Source organism: Vombatus ursinus, unplaced genomic scaffold (assembly GCF_900497805.2).
Source record: "Vombatus ursinus unplaced genomic scaffold, bare-nosed wombat genome assembly UNPS02000749.1, whole genome shotgun sequence".
Taxonomy (NCBI): domain Eukaryota; kingdom Metazoa; phylum Chordata; class Mammalia; order Diprotodontia; family Vombatidae; genus Vombatus; species Vombatus ursinus.
Window position 1 is genome coordinate 22,837,698 of NW_020940527.1, and position 18,447 is coordinate 22,856,144.

At 42.7% G+C, this 18,447-nt stretch overlaps 1 protein-coding gene across 1 annotated transcript; it reads right to left on the bottom strand.

Moving 5' to 3' along the window:
• Nucleotides 1-1,624: 1,624 nt before the first annotated feature.
• On the bottom strand, nucleotides 1,625-11,519 carry GPRIN2 (G protein regulated inducer of neurite outgrowth 2). The gene is made up of 3 exons (XM_027861221.1): nucleotides 11,421-11,519; nucleotides 10,757-10,862; nucleotides 1,625-9,455 (listed from the first exon to the last, which is right to left on the bottom strand). The coding sequence occupies exon 3, from the start codon at nucleotides 9,436-9,438 to the stop codon at nucleotides 7,786-7,788; it is 1,653 nt and encodes a 550-aa protein (XP_027717022.1). The 5' UTR covers nucleotides 9,439-9,455; nucleotides 10,757-10,862; nucleotides 11,421-11,519; the 3' UTR covers nucleotides 1,625-7,785.
• Nucleotides 11,520-18,447: the final 6,928 nt, after the last annotated feature.

Consider the following 18,447-nt stretch of genomic DNA (forward strand, 5'->3'; position numbering starts at 1 on the left):
TATCTGTTCATTCATAAGCCATTGAGGTTTCTGTCCCTGGGAAGAAGTGTCTCCACAGTGATGAATGTCTGCCCCCAATGACCTGAATACAAGAGAATCTGAGTTAAGAAGCAGCTTGTCATTCATACACAAAGGTGTCAAACAAAGGGTACTCCTCAGTGTGACGTAAACCAGATTAAAATGTAGTTCCCATCTGATTGTAATGTGTTGGTGTATTATTTTATTTTTTTTTAAATATACATAAACATGTGTGGTTTTCTAATATGTGGGCTGCCAGGATCCCTAGGTACAGTTTAGTGGCCCTATTTCTATTTGAGTTGGACACCACTAGGGGAATGGGTAGGACAGTGGACTTAGAATCCGGAAGGCCTTGTGAGAATCCTGCCTCAGACACTTACTAGAAGGACAACTTGGGAAAGTCAACCTCCCTATGCCTCAGTTTCCTTCTCTGCAAATTGGGGTAGGAGGGAATACAGGTTGGACTTGATGCCTCTTAAAGACCATTCTAGTTCTAAACCTACCATCAACAGTTGGTTCCCAGAATATACTCCTGGAGAAAGGAAAAAAGAAAAACAGGGGGCTATCACTTATTACTAAGACGGCATTTTACACATCAATTCAAACGTGACCTGTGACTGCAGGATGTAGCTATGCCCTAGGATGTACTCAGCATGGGAAATCCTAGAGCCCATGACAGAAGAAGGGATGTGGCAGGAAAGGGGAAGAGAGAGAAGAAATGAAGGAAAATTTTCTTCATTTACATCACTGTGGTCAATATCGTATGTTGTTTCCCTGGTTCTGCTTACTTCGATCCGCATCAGTTCTTACAACTCTTCCTATACTTCTCTGAATTCTTTATTAGGAATGAATGAACAAAGCATTTATTAAGTGACAAAGCACTGTGCTAAGCCCTGGGGGATACAAACAGAAAAGTAAGGCAGCTTCTGTTCTCAAGGAACTCATATTCTAATTGGGAAGACAACACATAGGATTGCTTCAGTTTCATGTCAGACGAGAATGACCCGTGGGCCTCAGCATGCAGCAGAAAAGCAGGTGATGTAGAGGTAATGCCTCTTCTTTAATACCATTTCCATTGAAATGGAGTAAAATTGGGGGCAGCTAGGTGGTGCAATGGATACAGCACCCTGCAGTCAGGAGGACCTGAGTTCAAATCTGGCCTCAGACATTTGACACTTACTAGCTGTGTGACCCTGGGCAAGTCACTTAACCCCATTGCCTAGCCAAAAAAAAAAAAAAAAGAAAAAGAAATGAAGTAAAATGAAAACCACATTGCAATAATGTGGGAGGAGAGGCATATACACCCATACACCCATACACACACACACACACACACACACACACACACACATACACGTGTATGTATATAAATATGTCATATAAGGAAAAGATGGAATATTTGGCATTGTCAAAAATGTATCCAATATATGTATGTGCGTATATGCACACACACATGCACACAAGAGACATCAACAAGGCTTAATAGAAATGAGAAAGGGGAAAAAATGGAAGAATCACTGGGTAGCTATTTCCCCTACCTAGCTAAGACTTGGTTTCTCAGAATGGGTATTTTTTTTTTTTGGCAGCATGGGTATTTTTAATGTGATTTTTCCTTTTTTTTTTTTTCAGGTAACTCCCAGCATTCCAAGTGCTTAGATACTTAGATCCAGAAGGAAAAGAGATCTATTGTACCATCTGTCTAACTTAGTCCTTATTTCCCATGAATATTGGCTCATATATAGAAAGAACTGAAAAAAAATTAATTTTAATTTAAGTATGTCCAGCTTCTTGCACCAATTATATCATTGGGAACCTTGAGAGAGAATGAAATGTCTCAACTTAAAGTTCATATAAGAAAAAGATGGGATATTTGGCATAGTCAGGCATTAGGAAAGATTTTTAAAAGCTGAGGGAAAAGGTAAGGAATTACCTCAAGGCCAAAGCTTCCAAAAGAGCTTAGGATGGATTAAATATTCTAAAAAATTAAGCTCCTACTATACAATCATGAATAATCTCAATGATCAAGAAAGGGGTCAGCTGTCTAAAGAAGTTAATGTGACTTCATAGCTTGTTCACTGATATTTTTCTGTTTTAAAAGGACATTTTAAAAAAATGTGCTAATAGGCATGTGCCAAGGAGGCATAGAAGCACGTGGCACATAAAGCCAGGAAATCCAAAGCCCAGAATGAACTGAGGTTTGTTTAAAAAAAAAAAAGTCTAAAGCCTACAAAACAGGCCATTTGTTCAAAACAAATATGAGCCTCCAAAAGGAGGATGGCCCTTCTCACCCCAACACCCCTCCTTTCACTAGGCCAGCTACTTCACTAAGTAGATCCAGGCCCTGCATCTAGAGCTTCCCCTACTACACAAACTATGCTTTCTCTTCTTCTTTGTTCCTGTCCTCAAGAAAGAAGTATCTCTTCTATCCAAGGTAAATCTCTCTATTCATCCTCTTTTTTTAATGAACTTGACAAAAATAAACATGACCACTTCCATATACAAAGAACAGAATGAAGATTATATACGAAACTGTGAATCTGTTATGTACAGCATGCTTTAAAAACATCCATTAAATTTAATTCATTGACCCATATTCTTGATCCCATCCTCCCTCACCTCCCCTGAGAACCCACTCCCTCAATTATTACCTCCTCATTTTGTATCTTCATTCTTTCTTTTTCCAATGGCTCCTGCCCCTCAGCCTACCTTCATGCTCAGGTCCCCCTCTCCCTCTTCTGAAAACTCCTTCCCCTTCTATCCTGTACCTCCCTAGCTACCTTTATCTTTTTCTACTTTTCTTTGCAATTGAGCTTCAGAAAAGAATAGTGAGTATTCAGTGCCTCCACTTTCTGTCCGTGCATCCGCTCTTTAATAATCTGGCTTCTGGCTCTACTTTCTTGAAGGTCTCGTATAAACAATAATGATAAGAACTTTCTCTTCAGTTATACTCCTGGGCCTGACACCAAGGACCACCCTTTCCCTCTACTTCCATTATGCTGTAGTTTTTGCTTCTTGGACCACTCTTTCTCTGATTGCTAGCTCCTCTTACTGACTGTAAGAAATTAATGAGGAATTTAGAGAAGCCTGGGAAGACTTGTATGAGCTGATAGAGTGAAGAAAAAAAACAAGCACAAATGACTACAGTAACGTAAATAAAAACAACACAGAAACATATTTACTCTGAATAAATGCAATGACCACGATGGAATACAGAGTCAAGGAAACTATGGGTGGCCAATGCAGCATGGAATAGACACAGTTACAATACCGGTCAGTTTAGCTTGATTAGTTTTCTTTGTTAAAACTGAGAGGTAGGAGAGGGGAAAGGAAGGGCATATAGGTAAACACATAAAAGGTGGGCAGGATATTAAGTTGCCCTAAAGATAGCTAAAAACTAACTAGAGTAAAGATATAATGCCCAATGGGGAATAGTGGAGATTTGATGCCTGGTGGAAAACTGGCTGAGCAGAGAACATCACCACGACACACCAAACAGAAGAAACTGGTGGATGTACAGCAGTATGTGTTAGAGATATATGTTGCTTCTTCACATCTGTGCTCTAGCCACACATATTACCTGTCTGTGTGCTTCAACTTGTGAGTGCTTTGGCAACATACATATCCCCAATGGTATATTATTCCTATTTTCTCTTTCCCCTGAGAGTATGATTATTTGTGGGAGAGTGAGGTCAAGGTTTATATCGGGAATGTTCTGCTATAATTGTTATTATTATGGTATTTCATTAATGCTTTTGCTTTGAATTAAATATATCTTCTGCACGACTAGTAAAAGTAAACACACTGGTACCTACAAGCTATGGTTTTGAAAGGATTCTGACCTACAAAGTACCTAGAGTAGCTTTCTGGAGTGGGGCGTTTCAGGGTAATGGGTCCCTTGTGCCACATAATTGTTAAACAATGGAATAGGTTGTCTTGCAAAGTAGTAAGTTCTGTCAAGGGGTGGCTTTTAAAAATTCCTAACCATTTCTCAAAGATACTGTAGAGGAGATTCAATTAGATGACCTCTAACATCCCTTCTAAATCTAAAATTGTGTGATCCTCTACTACAAATGAGTGGATTTGCTATAACCAAAATAAATTATTAAATTAAAAATCTCCAGATTGTTCCTTTCCTAGCCCTGTAAACTTTCTTAACCCATCTTTCTCCAAACCCACAGTTTCACTTGTGCAACTGAATTAGGAAGGGGTATGGGGGACCTATTTCCCATTTCCTACTGTCTCCTTGAATTTTGATATTTAAAAAACCCTCACCTTCTGATCTAACCTGGCTTCTGATTTATGCTTATGTGGATGCTTTTTGGGGCCATCTCCTTCCCCCTAACAATGGAAGATGACTTTCTCTTGCTCCCTCACCCCCACCCCATGAGTGCCACAACCCCTACTTCTAGGGATGTGAATGAAATGAACCACCATCTTGGCAAAGTTTTGGAAGCTGCCTTCTTATTCACAGTGATTTAAAAACACACACACAATCATAAGGGAACCCAAAAAGTCATGTTGTAAAATAAAGTCACAACTGAAGGATCGAACTAGCGACACTGTAAACATTAAACCACAGCAGGTGTCAGACTTGTGGCTGAATTGGACAAACGTATCTTCATGCCCCAATTTAGTCTTTAAGCTCACATCTGATAACTGAGTTGCTGGACCTGAACTAATTAACTCAGTTAGTTTGAGCTTGGAGATAATTAGGACAACACTTTGGGCTCAATCCCCATGGGGGCCAGTTAACTTTGCACAGAAAAAAAAAATAATAACCTTTGGTTCCCTGACTAGAGGCTGAGATATTAACACTGACCAGAGACTGATACTGTACCCTAAACCCAGCCATAAATTGACAATACTCCAACCCTAACTATATATAAATTGATCCCTAATCCCAGCCTAATCCCTTAATACCAAAAACTGACTGAGCTCCTAATTGTAGTCAAAGATCGATCCCCTAACCTTGGCCACATACTGACTCCTTAAATTTTAATACAAATTGACCTCCCCCCCTCCCCCTACCCCAGGGATCAGCCTACATCTTAAATCCAGTCACAGACTGACATTCCTGTCAACTCTGGTCCTAGATTGAGCCCCAATCCCAGTCCTAAATCCTAAATACAGAATGAGCTAGGAGCTAATAACTCCTATGAACAAGCTGACCCTCTAATCTTGACCTTGGACTGACTCCCTAACTATGGCTATAAACTGAGCCCTGGCTCTTAGTCCCTTAGTCCTGGCTGTAGCCTTAGGAGAGGGAGCATGGTATAGTGAAGAGTGCTGGATTTGGAGCCATGAAGACCTCAGTTCAAATCCCACCTCAGACACTTATCAGCTGTTTGGCAAAATGAGAACAGTTGGACTGACTGACCTATCAGGTCCCTTCTAACTCTAAATCCGTGCTCCTATAACTTAAAACTAGCTACAAACTGAGCCCTGCCTAACCTGTCCATAACCCTCAACAACCCCACCCTAAGCAAACACTGAGCATTAATGAGGATCATAGACTGATCCCAAACACTCCCACCTTCAACTTAGCCACAGATTTAGCCCCAACCCTGATCCTTGGACACAAACTTGCTCCAACCAAGACTGAGCCCCTCACCATGGCCGCAGGCTGGGCTGGAGTCCTGGCCATGGGCTGACCCCAAGCTCTGGCCACAGACTCCAGTTGACCCCTTGCAGCTGCTCCCAGGGGGGAACCAGAAAAAAATGAGGGCAGCTTAGCACAAGTCTGCATCAACTTCTGGAGCTATAATTTAGTAATGTCGTCTTTGCACACCAAGGGCGGCACATTTTTCATATTGCCACAATATCACATGCACACCAATACACTAAAACAGCAGAAGGGACAACAACCTTACAGAGAAGAGAAGGAAAAGCATCAGAGGAAGCAGCATGAGCACATTTCCTATCATGGGGTGGTATTAGCCCTTTCGTTACATTTCATTTTTGGAAAAACACAAACACAATGTACACATACACATACACACACACACACACACTCACACACACATAAATACACAAATCTAAAAACTAAGGCGCTAAGCAGCATGGGCCAGTGCAAAAAGAACACAGATTGGGTTCACTTTGGTACCAGAATACTATGGTGGTTTTCTTTTTTTCTTTTAAAAAAAAAAAAGTCAAGAGCAACTAGGAGAACCCAAGGCTCAGGCTCAGATCTTTCCCCCAAACAAAAGGGAATGTTAGCATTAGTTTCTCCTCTTGATCCAATTTTCCTGGTTTAAAAATGGCGAGTGTGCAGGCAGATACTGGTATCCATCCATATTCCATGATCCACACGGAAGATCCAGGAAGGCCTTGTGGGCCCACCTGAAAACATGACAATCCACCTATGTGCCAGGACCACTGGACATGCTTTACAACACATGTTCTGACCCTGAAGCTCCCCTTGTGGGCATGTTACATGGCACCAGATCCTGCCCCACATTTCAGTGTGGGCCATGCAATGTCCAAAACAAAACAAAACAAAACAAAACAACTTCACTGGCATTCACATCATCATTAAAAAGGCAACACCTGGGTGTCTTGCAGTTTACTATGCAAAAGCCTGAGCTACTTGCTGAGTTTCTGTGGGGAACTCCCAAAATGATAAAAATGACACCCTAGGTCCTTGGACTTGGGAGGGTAAACAGAAGGACTGCCCCCTTGAATGTAAGCTGCATTTATATGCTATAATTTCCCAAAATCATGACAATGTGGTCACACTTATGAAAGGTGGGACTTCCTATGCACCCCAGCACCTTTGTCTCTCTTCCTTTCCCATCAGAACTTGTTCTCAGAAAAGGAGCTGACAAACTTATTCACATTGAGGTGTATGCAGTCACATAAGGCTTAATACCTGACACCCCTTCTCCAGGGAGCATTTGCATTTTAACAGGTGCCAGAGAGCATTAAACTAACGGGATGATGCTCAAATCATGGAATTTCAGGCAGCTTGACAAATATTGTGGGGGCAGAGGTTCTTTCCTGACGTCCCTGAAATCAAACCACGTGATTTACTGATGCCTCCGAAATCAGACATCACTAACTGTCCTGCCTATTCATAACGCTAGCCCCAGCACACATATTGCAATTAAATGTTTTCTGAAGTAGGCCTTTCCTTTGAAAACAGTCCATTCCACCTGCAGTGAAGAAATAATTCAGACCTAACAGAAGTCCCCGAGCAACTTAGTAATTCATTAACTGAGCAATGACAGAAAGGCAACCACTATCAGGTGGAGGGGGATCATGGGGAGAGCTCACGTTTGGTATTGAGGTTTCGTAAGACTACAGCATTAGGTCTGAAATGAGGTTAACCAATGTCACACTGGAAAAAAAAAAAGAATGCTTTAAAGCTAAACTTTGAAAGCTAGTCCCCAGTAACAAGAGATGCAGAAAATAGATTCTTCCCTTTAAAAACCCAGACACACTCCTCAGCGCTTATGGCACCTAAATAGATGAGCTAGAGTCTCGCTCCAGCACAGGAAGGCAGAGATGGGTGATGAGTCAACGGGCAGAGATTTTTCAATGGCAGTCAACTGACAATTTCCACCTCTTTTCCCTTTCCTCCCACTTGGATCTACTGGAAGCGTTGCTAATTAAGTGACTGCCTCAGACACTTCTTATCCATACAGGCTGGCATCTTAATCCCAGAGGGCTTTGCAATGATTTTTTTTTTCCTGAATAATGCATCTTCTATTGCAGAGGGAACCAGCCAACCCCAGAAAGTCTCAGGGTAGAAAGGAAAGGGCATCTTCGTTATTCTACGGCAGTGCTCGAATGGACACAACAGCTGGGACGTCTCAGGGACTGGATCATGGTTCGAAAGGGCCTTCTTTTCCCCTCCTTAATCAGGGCCTCCTCACCACCTGGCTGGGTGCCCTCTTTTGAGGGAACAGTCTGGAACTGCTCAATCTGAATCTCCAGATGTTTCTGGATGGCCAGGCCCAGAACTTCTGGATCAACCGAGGCTCCATATACCTCCCAGGTCATCCCCTCTTCATCCCACCTGACCTCTCGCACTGGGGACTTAGGCTCCTCTCTGCTGACCTCCAAGTTCACCTCTGGGAATACATGTGGGGGCACCTGGTCTTTGAGCGGGGAGGGACTGGTGGCCACAGCCTTGCAGGCTGTCGATGGAGCTGTCTGGACCTCAGCATCCCTGCAATGCAGAGAGGCCAATGGCCCCAATGCCAAGTCACCAGTGGAAGTCATGGTCGACACATCTTTGGTCTTGGTGACAGGGTCTGTAGCTGGTTGGCTTACGAGGAGCATAGAACCTGCTGCAGATTCCTGCTGTGGGCACTTGATTGGAGCATAACAATGAATGCAAACTGGGGCCTCATCTGCCAGCCTGCGGTATCTAACCAAATGCTGGTTATGGAGGCCAGATTCACTCACAGATGACACCAGCTTGGGAAACGTCAGAATCTCTGATGTGGACAGGACGTGGCAGCATCCAGCAACACCCATTTCATTCATGGCGCACAGCATCCCAGGGTCAACCTGGAGGGCTGGGATGGGCAGGGGGTGGCAGTAGGCAGAGTGGGTATCACTTGTCCTCACAGAAGTTTCTGCTTGTCTAGGACAGTAGGGAGAGGAGGTGGTATGTATGTGACCAGGAGCCATGGGCACCGAGCATGAGCGGATGCTACCTTGGGTCCTACCACCTGGATCTTGAATTGAGTCACTCCTACAGCTGTCTCCAGGTATCTGGACCTCTACCACAGTGGCAGATAAGGTAGCTACTGTATCTCTACCAGCCTCAGCATCCTGTGAGACCAGATCACCTCCAACATTGTCAGTTGAACTTTGAGGGTCAGAGAAAGGAGGCTGGTTGCCTGGGTTCACATTGTCATGAGGCCCTATGCCAGGCCTCTGCATGAACACATTTCTTGGAATGAGATTGCTTCTTCCATTTGATGAGGAGCCCAGGGCAAAACAGCTAACGCTAGCTTCCATGGGAACACTGAGGCTGAGATACCTGCAGCCTGAGGCTAAGTCAGAATGGCTTCGTTGCACTGTGCCTCCTGGCACCCCCAAGCTTGAAGGTGAGAGTTCACTCTCCCCCATGGAGTATACATTTCCAACAGTGCTGCTCTTGGAGAGGAAGACTGAGCTCTTCTCTTGCCAGGGGCAGGGGACCTGATCTGGGCTCAAGATGTGGCTCCCTGCTCTCAAGGTACTCTCCATTTCTTTTTCCACTGTGGTCCCAACACTGCTCTCTCCAGCCAGCTGGCTTGGGTCACCCTCCGCAGCAGGACTCTGGCAGACTGTGCTACTGACACTCTTCCGGAGCTCCTGCCCGTTGCCTGGTCTATCACCCAGTAGGCTGGAGGAGCTCTTAGAGAGGGGCTGGCCATGGAGAGTCGAGGCTGGGTGGCACTCTGGGTGAGAGTCATTGGTAGCCATGGCCAACAGAGGCTTCCCTACAGGGAGAAGAGAGCACTTTCAGGGCCCTGGCAGAAAGTAAATGGCAAATGAGCACGATTCAGGTTCACCAATCCAGAAATTCAATTTAATTCAATTCATCAAGTTTATATTGAATGCCCAATATGATAAGCCCTTTGGAGGATACAAAGAAGTCTAAAATATTTTCTGACCTCTAGGAGCCCACCATTTGGCCAGGGGGATTAATGAAGGGAGCTCATGAGGTGTAATGGAAAGACCACCAGGATTCAGAAGATCTGGGCTTTATGCCTACTTCTGCCCCTTGCTTGTCACGTGACTTTAGGTAATTCACATAACCTGAACCTCAGTTTCCGTAGATGCAAAACAGAGATAATAATCACCCTGCCAATCTTACTAGCTGATTGTGAAGAACAAACGAAATTATTTCACAGACCTGGATGGAGGATGGCAGAGCAGGAGGGCATACAACAGCCACTCTCAAATCTTGGTTGTTCCTTTGCTTACCATCCAACCTTTGGAATGTGGATTTTAATGACTCCTCACTGGAGGGAGTTAGGATGGCACAATGGAAATAGCATTGGACTGAATCAAGAGACCTGAGTTTTAATCCTAACTCCATCAATATGTGGACTCACACAGTTCACTGGCCTTCGATTTTTGTCTGTAAAAGGGGGATAATAAAGATTTCCGGACGGGCCGTGCAAAGTTATGAGTTTGAAATGAGATGAAAGTATGAAAGTTCTTTCACAGAAGTAAGAATTACATACTGCAAATTCAAATAATTCCTTGGACCTAACAATGGGCATGGAAAGTATTTCTTAGTGTGCCATGATAGACCTCTGTCTTGAAATTCCATTGGTTCTTCCTATTCCCTGAACCCATTCTCATTCTCTCAGAATTCTTCTTTCAGGGACACTTCCAGAAGAGAAGTGTGGGGGCCAATGGTTGGGGATGGAGAAGGTAACAGGCTGTCCTTTTGAGACCTTCTCTAAAGGAGATTTCACCTCTGTCCTTCCCCTCAAAAAAAACCTAACACGAGCTTTGCAAAGGACAGGTTAGTTAAAGTGGGTGTGGGTTTGTCAACTGTTGGGCTTTATCTAACTAAGTTTTAGTATTTTCTCCCAGCACCTTCAGGTGGGAGAGTCTAATGATTTTCATTCCTGTTAAGCATGGATGGGCTCTGGAAAATGAGACTCTCTACACAGACATGGTTCCTGCCTTCTAAAAGCTAACCATCTCAACTCCTTTTTGAGTCATTGGTGGGAGGGTAACTGTCCTCCTCCAAAGCACTGCATATGCAAACAATCTACCTACTTACCTTCCAGGATTGTTGAAAAACGCTCAGGTTGCCTAGGTTCTCCCTTTTGGTCTCATCTTCTCACTAACTGAGGCAGAAACAGCTCAGGGAAACTTCAGATTGTCCTCTGTAAACACGAGAGAAAGAGAGAGCAGCTTAGCCTGAGAGGGGGAAAAAAGTGAGGGAAAGAACAAGCCAAGAAACACAAAGATCAAGAAAGTCAAGATTAAAGAATTATGATTCAGAGTTTTAAGAGAACAGAATTCACCCAATAGCAAGTCCAAGCCCACAACCATAGTTCCCTTTAGTAAATCAGCAATCTATCAACCAACAAGCATTTACTAAGTAGGTGCCACATGCCATGTCCTGTGCTGGGCTGTGGGGATACCAAAACAAAGCAACAGAAAGAGGGAGACAGAGAAAGGGAGAGAGGGAGACAGAGTGAGAGCGAGAGAGACAGAGAAAGAGACAGAGGCAGAGAAGGAGGGAGGGAGGAAGGAGCTGTCCACAATATATACACGTCTAAAAGAATACAAAATATTTTAAAAGTGAGTACAAGGGAATTGTAAGAGGTGGAAGATTCAATCAATCAATCAATCAATCAATCAACATTTCTTAAGTGTTCCAGGAAGAGTGCTAAGCACTAGAATCTGGGGGCATCAGGAAGGCCTCATAAAGCACGTACCACTCGCTGAAGCTGGCCTCTGAAGGGAGCTAGGGATTCTAAGGGGTGGAGGTGAGGAGAAAGACTATTCCAGGGATGGGGAAAAACTTGTTTAAAGGTACAAGGTAGGAGATGAAATGCTTCACAGTTGCCTGCAAAAAAAAAAAAAAAGTATATATCTACCTTCAATACACAAGTTCGGCTCCTCGTATCTTCCCAGTTAAACTGTAAGGTTCCTCTTCTTCCGTAGTCTATCTATTTATAACTTCCTACCTGCCCCTCCTCTCCCCCGCCCAATTCAGTATATTGAACTGGATCTGGTAGTGTCCAATGCAGAGCTGTAGTTTCTACAAACCCTCTGACCACTTTGTAAAGTTTACATACTCAAACCGGCTGTACTCTTCAGACAAGATTGCTATGGACAATCTGGGCAACACAGAACTTCCTTTATAACCTAAGTCAGGCTGAGAAATCAATAAATTTACTGTTTCTGATAGTTACCAAGATGTTTCCAAAGCAAACAAAACCAAACACATCCTGACACGTGGAGGATGAGTGTACTCGGAGTTGTTAGGCAAACAGAAGAGGGATTAGAAGGATGGATGTGGAATTCATCAAATACAGGATGCTTTCCCCTCTGTCTCTAGCTTCTTTCAAGGAACAGTTGAGGGGCCACTTAAGCCAGGGGGTCTTTCCTAATCTCCAAGTTGTTAGGGATCTTTCTCCTTCCTGAAACTTTTTTACTCTGTATATCTTGGAATATACTTTGTATTTTCTTATCACTAGTAGAACATAAGCCCTTTGAGGGCAGGGACTGTTTTGTTTTTTTATCTTCATATCTGTGCCAGGGCACAGAGTAGGTGCTTAACATATTTGCTGAGTTGAATTTCATTCCACAGAACTGATTTAGCTGAAACTAATTTATCTCCAACAAAATAATTGACTTGTGATTAAAGATAGTGCACTACCTATTTGACGTTCTCCTTAATGGAGAAAGCAAATCCACACCCTTTACTGGGTTCTACCTCCTCCCACTTTTTTTTCTTTTTAAACCAGATACTTCTGCCTGGTTTTCAGAGACTAGAGGTAGAGATAGTCAGTGATAAAAGACAGGGGTTGTCAAATGTACCTGTGGCTGACTTTGTCATCTGACGCTACTGTTACTGGGTCACATCTGCTCCCAAGAAATTGCTGCTTTCAAATCCACCTGGCTCCACTCCTGCTTGCCTGATCACTAGCCAACCTGCTTGGGAGGGTTAAGGACTTGGAAGATGTCCACCATTCCTCTAATATCTTCACCCATCTACCTTTCATATGTATTCAAATATATACAAATTTAGGAAACTCCTGTTTGCCAAAAAAAGAGTTTTACTGTTTACAAAGTCCTTTTTTTAAAAAAAATTCAAAAAGCATTTATTAAGCATGAATTATGTGAAATATATTGAATTAGGGATATAAAGATGAAATAATTTATAGCACGTGCCCAAAAAGTATACAACCTAACAGGAAGGAATAGGACATATACACAATACAAGGCACACCATGACAAATATAAAGGGAAGATCTAGACAAAAATGCTATGAGACATTTAAGAATGAATAGATCGCTCCCATTTAGAGGACCAGGGCTCAAGGCCATATGAAGGAGGTGGCACCTTGAAAGAAAGAAGAGATTTCTGGGGAGAGGGAAGGCCGTTCTAGGCATGAGCAATGGCAGAGATTAGGGAGGGCAGAAAAGGAACAAATGGTGAATGATCCCATCTGGCAAGAATGTAGAATATGTGAAGACAAGCATGTAGAATATGTGAAGACAAGCAGCATGAGTGAAGCCTGTAGAGTATATCAAATGCCAAGATAAGTAGTTTGTGCTTTATTTAGTAAACAGGGTGAGTCACTAAAGAGTTCTGTGCTGAAGAATAGCCCAATCCAAGCAGTCTATTGTCCATATGGGTAAAGGATGGATAGGAAGATCATATGGGTAAAAGATGGATGGAAGTTATCCCAACAGAGAAGTATAAAGGGCCTAAGGTAGTTTAAGTAGGCAAGAAAGGAGAACACATCAGAAAGCAAAGACTGAGGGGACGGGAATGGGGGGGGGGCAGGTAGAGCCAGGATGATGGAATAAAGGCAGGGACTCACTTGAGATCTCTCAAATTCCCGTGTAAATAACTTTAAAATAACACCTTGCTATGAATGCTGGAGCAGCAGAACCAACAAAAGGACAGGGTGAAATACTTTTCTAGCCCAACACAACTTCTGGCAGGAAAGATTTGTCACACTGGGGTGAGAATGGAGCACAGTCCAGCATGGGCCTCCCCACAACAAGCCAGCAGCAGGCCTTGGAAGCTAATGAATGGGCTGGAGCTCTCAGCCCAAAGACAGTAAGGGGGCTGGACAACTAGTCAGAAGGAGATTACAGGGGACCCTGTAATTGCTGGCACTGGGTGAAGGACTCTGTTGCATTGCTCATACTCAGTTCTGTGTTGCAGTCCCAGGGCAAGGAGGAGCAATAGCACATCAGAGCTTGTTACCACAGTGGGAGCAGGGACCCCGGTCACAGTTCCAGCGCAGAATATAAGCGCAATGCTCATAAACCAGAGTACAGGCCAAGAGAGCAGTGACCACACCTCTCCTTAAATCATACCACCTTGGAAGTACTGAAAACTTAAAGACTCCTAGAACTAGCTCTGAAAACAACTACACACAAAAACCTGAAACTTAGGACAGGGCTTCCTCCACCGTGGAAGCATGACTTTAGCATAAAGTTAAAAGTCAAGAAATAGGCTGGAAAAATGAGCAAACAACAAAAAAGAACGTGATCGCCAAAAATTATTATGGTGACAGGGAAATTCAAAACACAAACTCAGAAGAAGACAACAAGGTGAAAATAGCTATCTCCAAAGCCTCAAAGAAAACTGTGAATTGGTTTCAGGCACAAAGAAAGAATTACTGAAAGAGTTCAAAAAGGATTTTAAAAATTAAATAAAAGAGGTAGAGGAAAAGTTGGGAAAAGAAATGAGAGTGACACAAGAAAATTATGAATAAAGGGTCAAAAGCTTGAAAAAGGAGACCAAAAAAAAAAAATACTGAAGAAAATAACACCTAGAGAACTCCTTAAAAAGTAGAATCAGTCAAATGGGAAAAAAGGTACAAAAATTCACTGAAGAAAGTAATTCCTTAAAAAGTAGAATTGGGCAGGTGGAAGCTAATGACTCCATGAGCCACTGAGAAACCATAAAACAAAATCAAAAGAATGAAAAAAAAAGTAGAAGGATATGTGAACTGTGTCATTAGAAAAACAACTGACCTGGAAAATAGATCAAGGAGAGATAATTTAAGAATTATTGGACTACCTGAAAGCTGTGATCAAAAAAAAAAAAAGCCTAGACATTATATTTCAAGAAATTATCAAGGAAAACTGCCCTGATATCCTAGAACCAGAGGATAAAACAGAAATTGAAAGAATCCACTGATCACCTCCTGAAAGAGATCCCAAAATGAAAACTCCCAGGAATATATAGCCAAATTCCTGAGCTCCCAGGTAAGAAGAAAATACTGCAAACAGCCAGAAAGAAACAATTCAAATATTCTGAAGCCACAGTCAGGATAACACAAGATTTATCAGCTTCTACATTAAAGGATCTGAGACCTTGGAATATGATATTCCAGGGGGCAAAGGAGCTAGGATTACAACCAAGAATCATCTACCCAGCAAAACTGAGTATAATCCTTCAGGAGGAAAAAAAAAAAAGACATTTAATCAAATAGAGGACTTCCAAGAATTCCTGATGAAAAGACCAGAGCTGAACAGAAAATCTGACTTCTGAATACAAGATTCAGGAAAAGCATAAAAAGGTAAACAGAAAAGAGAAATCATAAGGGATTCACTAAGGTTAAACTGTTCATTCCTACATGGGAAGATGATACTTGTAACCCCTAAGAACTTTATCATTATCATTAGGGCAGACAGAAGGAGTAGATTTAGATAGGGGACACCTAGCTACCTCTATCAGGGAGGAAGTAGGGAATGTGATTGGGAAAAAGATATTGGGATATACCACTGACAGAAACATAAAGTTAGAAGGAACAAATTAGGATTTGGTGGGGAAGGGCAGAGGGAAGATGAGTTTCGTACACAGGGTCCAAGGCTTCGCTGGAAAGGACCCCTTCAATGTACTGAATTTAAGGTACTGGAAGGACATCAAGGTAGAGGTATCCATCAGAGAACTGAAAGTGTACGACTATGGCTCTGGGCAGCCATGGGGTATAAAATGGTATGTTTTAAAGCTTTAAAATGCAAATTCAACAGTTATTCCACCCTCCATATAAGCAAGAGATGATAACTGAAATCACAGAAATGGATGAGATGGCCAGAGGAGGAATTAGAGATAGGAACTAGGAGGGTTAAGGACTGAGCCTTGGGACATAACAACACTTTAAGAGCCATAGAAGAATGAGAAAACCAGTAAAAGGAGACATTTAAATGGAATGCTAAAAGAATCGTGAGAATGCTGTAACATTGGGATATCACAGATAGAATGTTCTGGAGGCATCTTGAACCCAACATGTCCAAAGCCCAACTCCCCTCCTCCCAACCCTCAAGTTCCCAACTTTCCTATTACTCTCAAGCGTGCCACCATCCCTTCCAGGCACCTAGGCTGGTAACCTCAATGTCACCTTCCACTTCTCATTCCCACTTACCCCACATATCCATTCTATCATCAAATCTAGTTCCTACCTCCACAACATCTCTCTCATATATATCCCCTTCTCTCTGCTCACACAGCCACCAATCTGATGCTGAACCACATTACTTTTTTTTTAATAAGCACTTTTTTGGGGCGAGGCAATCGGGGTTAAGTGACTTGCCCAGGGTCACACAGCTAAGTAAGTATCAAGCGTCTGGTCTGAGGCTGGATTTGAATTCAGATCCTTCTGACTCCAGGCCCAGTGCCTATCCACTGCGCCACCTAGCTGCCCCTCACATCACTTTTTACATGGAATTTTTCTATCTTATTTCCCTGCCTCAAGTTTTCTACCACTTTAGACCATCCTCCACTAAGCTGAAAAAATGATTTTCCTGAAGTATAAGCCTGACCATGTCACTCCCACCCCCAAACTCAATAAATTCTAGTGCCTCTCCATTCATTACCTCCAGGATCAGTTCTAAAATCTTCTGTTGGCATTTAAAGCCCTTTACCTCTCTAAATCTCCCTACCCTCCCAATGTTCTTATACCTTCTTCCCTCCATGCACTCTACAAATCACCTACACTGTATCTGCTATTCGTCATGATACCCTGTTCATTTGAACTGGATGCCTTATTCCTAGCTTCCCTGGCTTGCTTTCAGACAGCTCAAATTCCCATTTTCTTTCTCTCCCCCCCCCCCCCTTTTTAGTGAGGCAATCAAAGTTAAGTGACTTGCCCAGGGTCACACAGCTAGTGTCATATGTGTGAGACTGGATTTGAACTCAGGTCCTCCTGACTCCAAGGCTGGAGCTCCATCTACTGCGTCGTCTAGCTGCCTCTAAATTCCCACTTTCTGTATAAAGTCCTTCCCAGATGCCTTCCCTCCCCACCCACTTTGAACTTACCTTCCATTTACATTGTACTTCTTATACGTATGTAGTTATTTGTATGCTAGATCTCCCATTAGAATGGGAACTCTTTGAGGGCAGAGACCATGTTTTTGCTTTTCTTTACATCCCAAGAGCTTTAGTATGGTTCCTGGCACGTAGTAAGCATGTGATAAATGCTTGTTGACTGACTGTCACATATTTTCTCAAAACAATTCTATGAATCAGGACTAATAGTTTTATTCCCATTTTATAGATGGAGAAATTGAGACTCAGACAGATTAAATGACTTGCACTCAATCACACAGCTGAGGGGCAGAGTTGGGACTCAAACCTAGGTCTTCTAAAACCAAAGACTTTCCCCCCCACTAGGTCATATTGTACATTATCTTTATGGAATTCAACACTTGCCATCAAAATAAGCGAAATCCCCCCCCTCTAGACTTCATTGAAGAATTTTTAGTTGCTTAAACATTCTGGATAGAGTTTTCAAAATTCACTCTGCGACAAAGTCAAGAATAAACCACTAATACACTCCAAACTCCAGGATATCTGTTGAGATCGAGTTGGAAGCAGGGTATTCACCAGCGAAAAATACCGACCACATCCAACTATGCTCAGCGCCTTTGATTGTCACCTTGAGAACAGAGTGCTTGAGGAGTGCTTATTGAATGGGCAGGGCTGTGGGAAGACCGTCGAGGCTAGGAAACAAAGAAAAGGAAGACACTAGCTACAGGCAGAAAAGCTGCCTACTGCCAAGCTAGAAATCTTTCCCCACTTTTCACTCCACCCCAGTACAATAACAAAGGTAAAAGTAACAAGATGAGTTTACAGTGGGATAAGGATAATTAAGAAGAGCTCCCGTGTAAACAGCTTTAGAGTCCTAAAGTATTTTACACACAAGATCTACTTTGAATGTGAGGCAGGTAGTGGAAGTATTAAAATTTCCATCCTACAGATGAGGAAATTGAGGCCCAGATCCAGTGAGTCACAAAGAAATTAAGTCACTTGCCTAAAGTCACATAGCTCATTATCGGTAAACACCAGAGACAAGAACCCAACAGAATCTAAGTTCCTTTAGGGAGAGGAATGTTTTGGTTTTGTCTTTGAGTGCCCAGGGTACAGACCTATGTGGAGTAGGCACTTACTATTTGATTTCTCCTTAATTGATTTCCTAGATCATTTCCCAAATAAGCTATTCCAAACCATCTCTTCCCTTCTCAAGTTTCCCATACCTTCCCTATTCTCAGCTGAGAATCTTCCCTTTTACTTAACTGAAAAAACTGAGGCCTTTCAATTTGAACTCCTCTCATTCTCACTTCAAAACCCCCTGACACCATCTTCCGTTCTCTCTTTTTCCCCAGCCTTTGACAAAGAGGTACGTGTATATTTGGACCAATGTCTTCTCCAGCAGAATTTCTCATGATTCTGTTGTAGGTCCTCTTCTTTTCAGTCCCTACACATCCTTTCTTG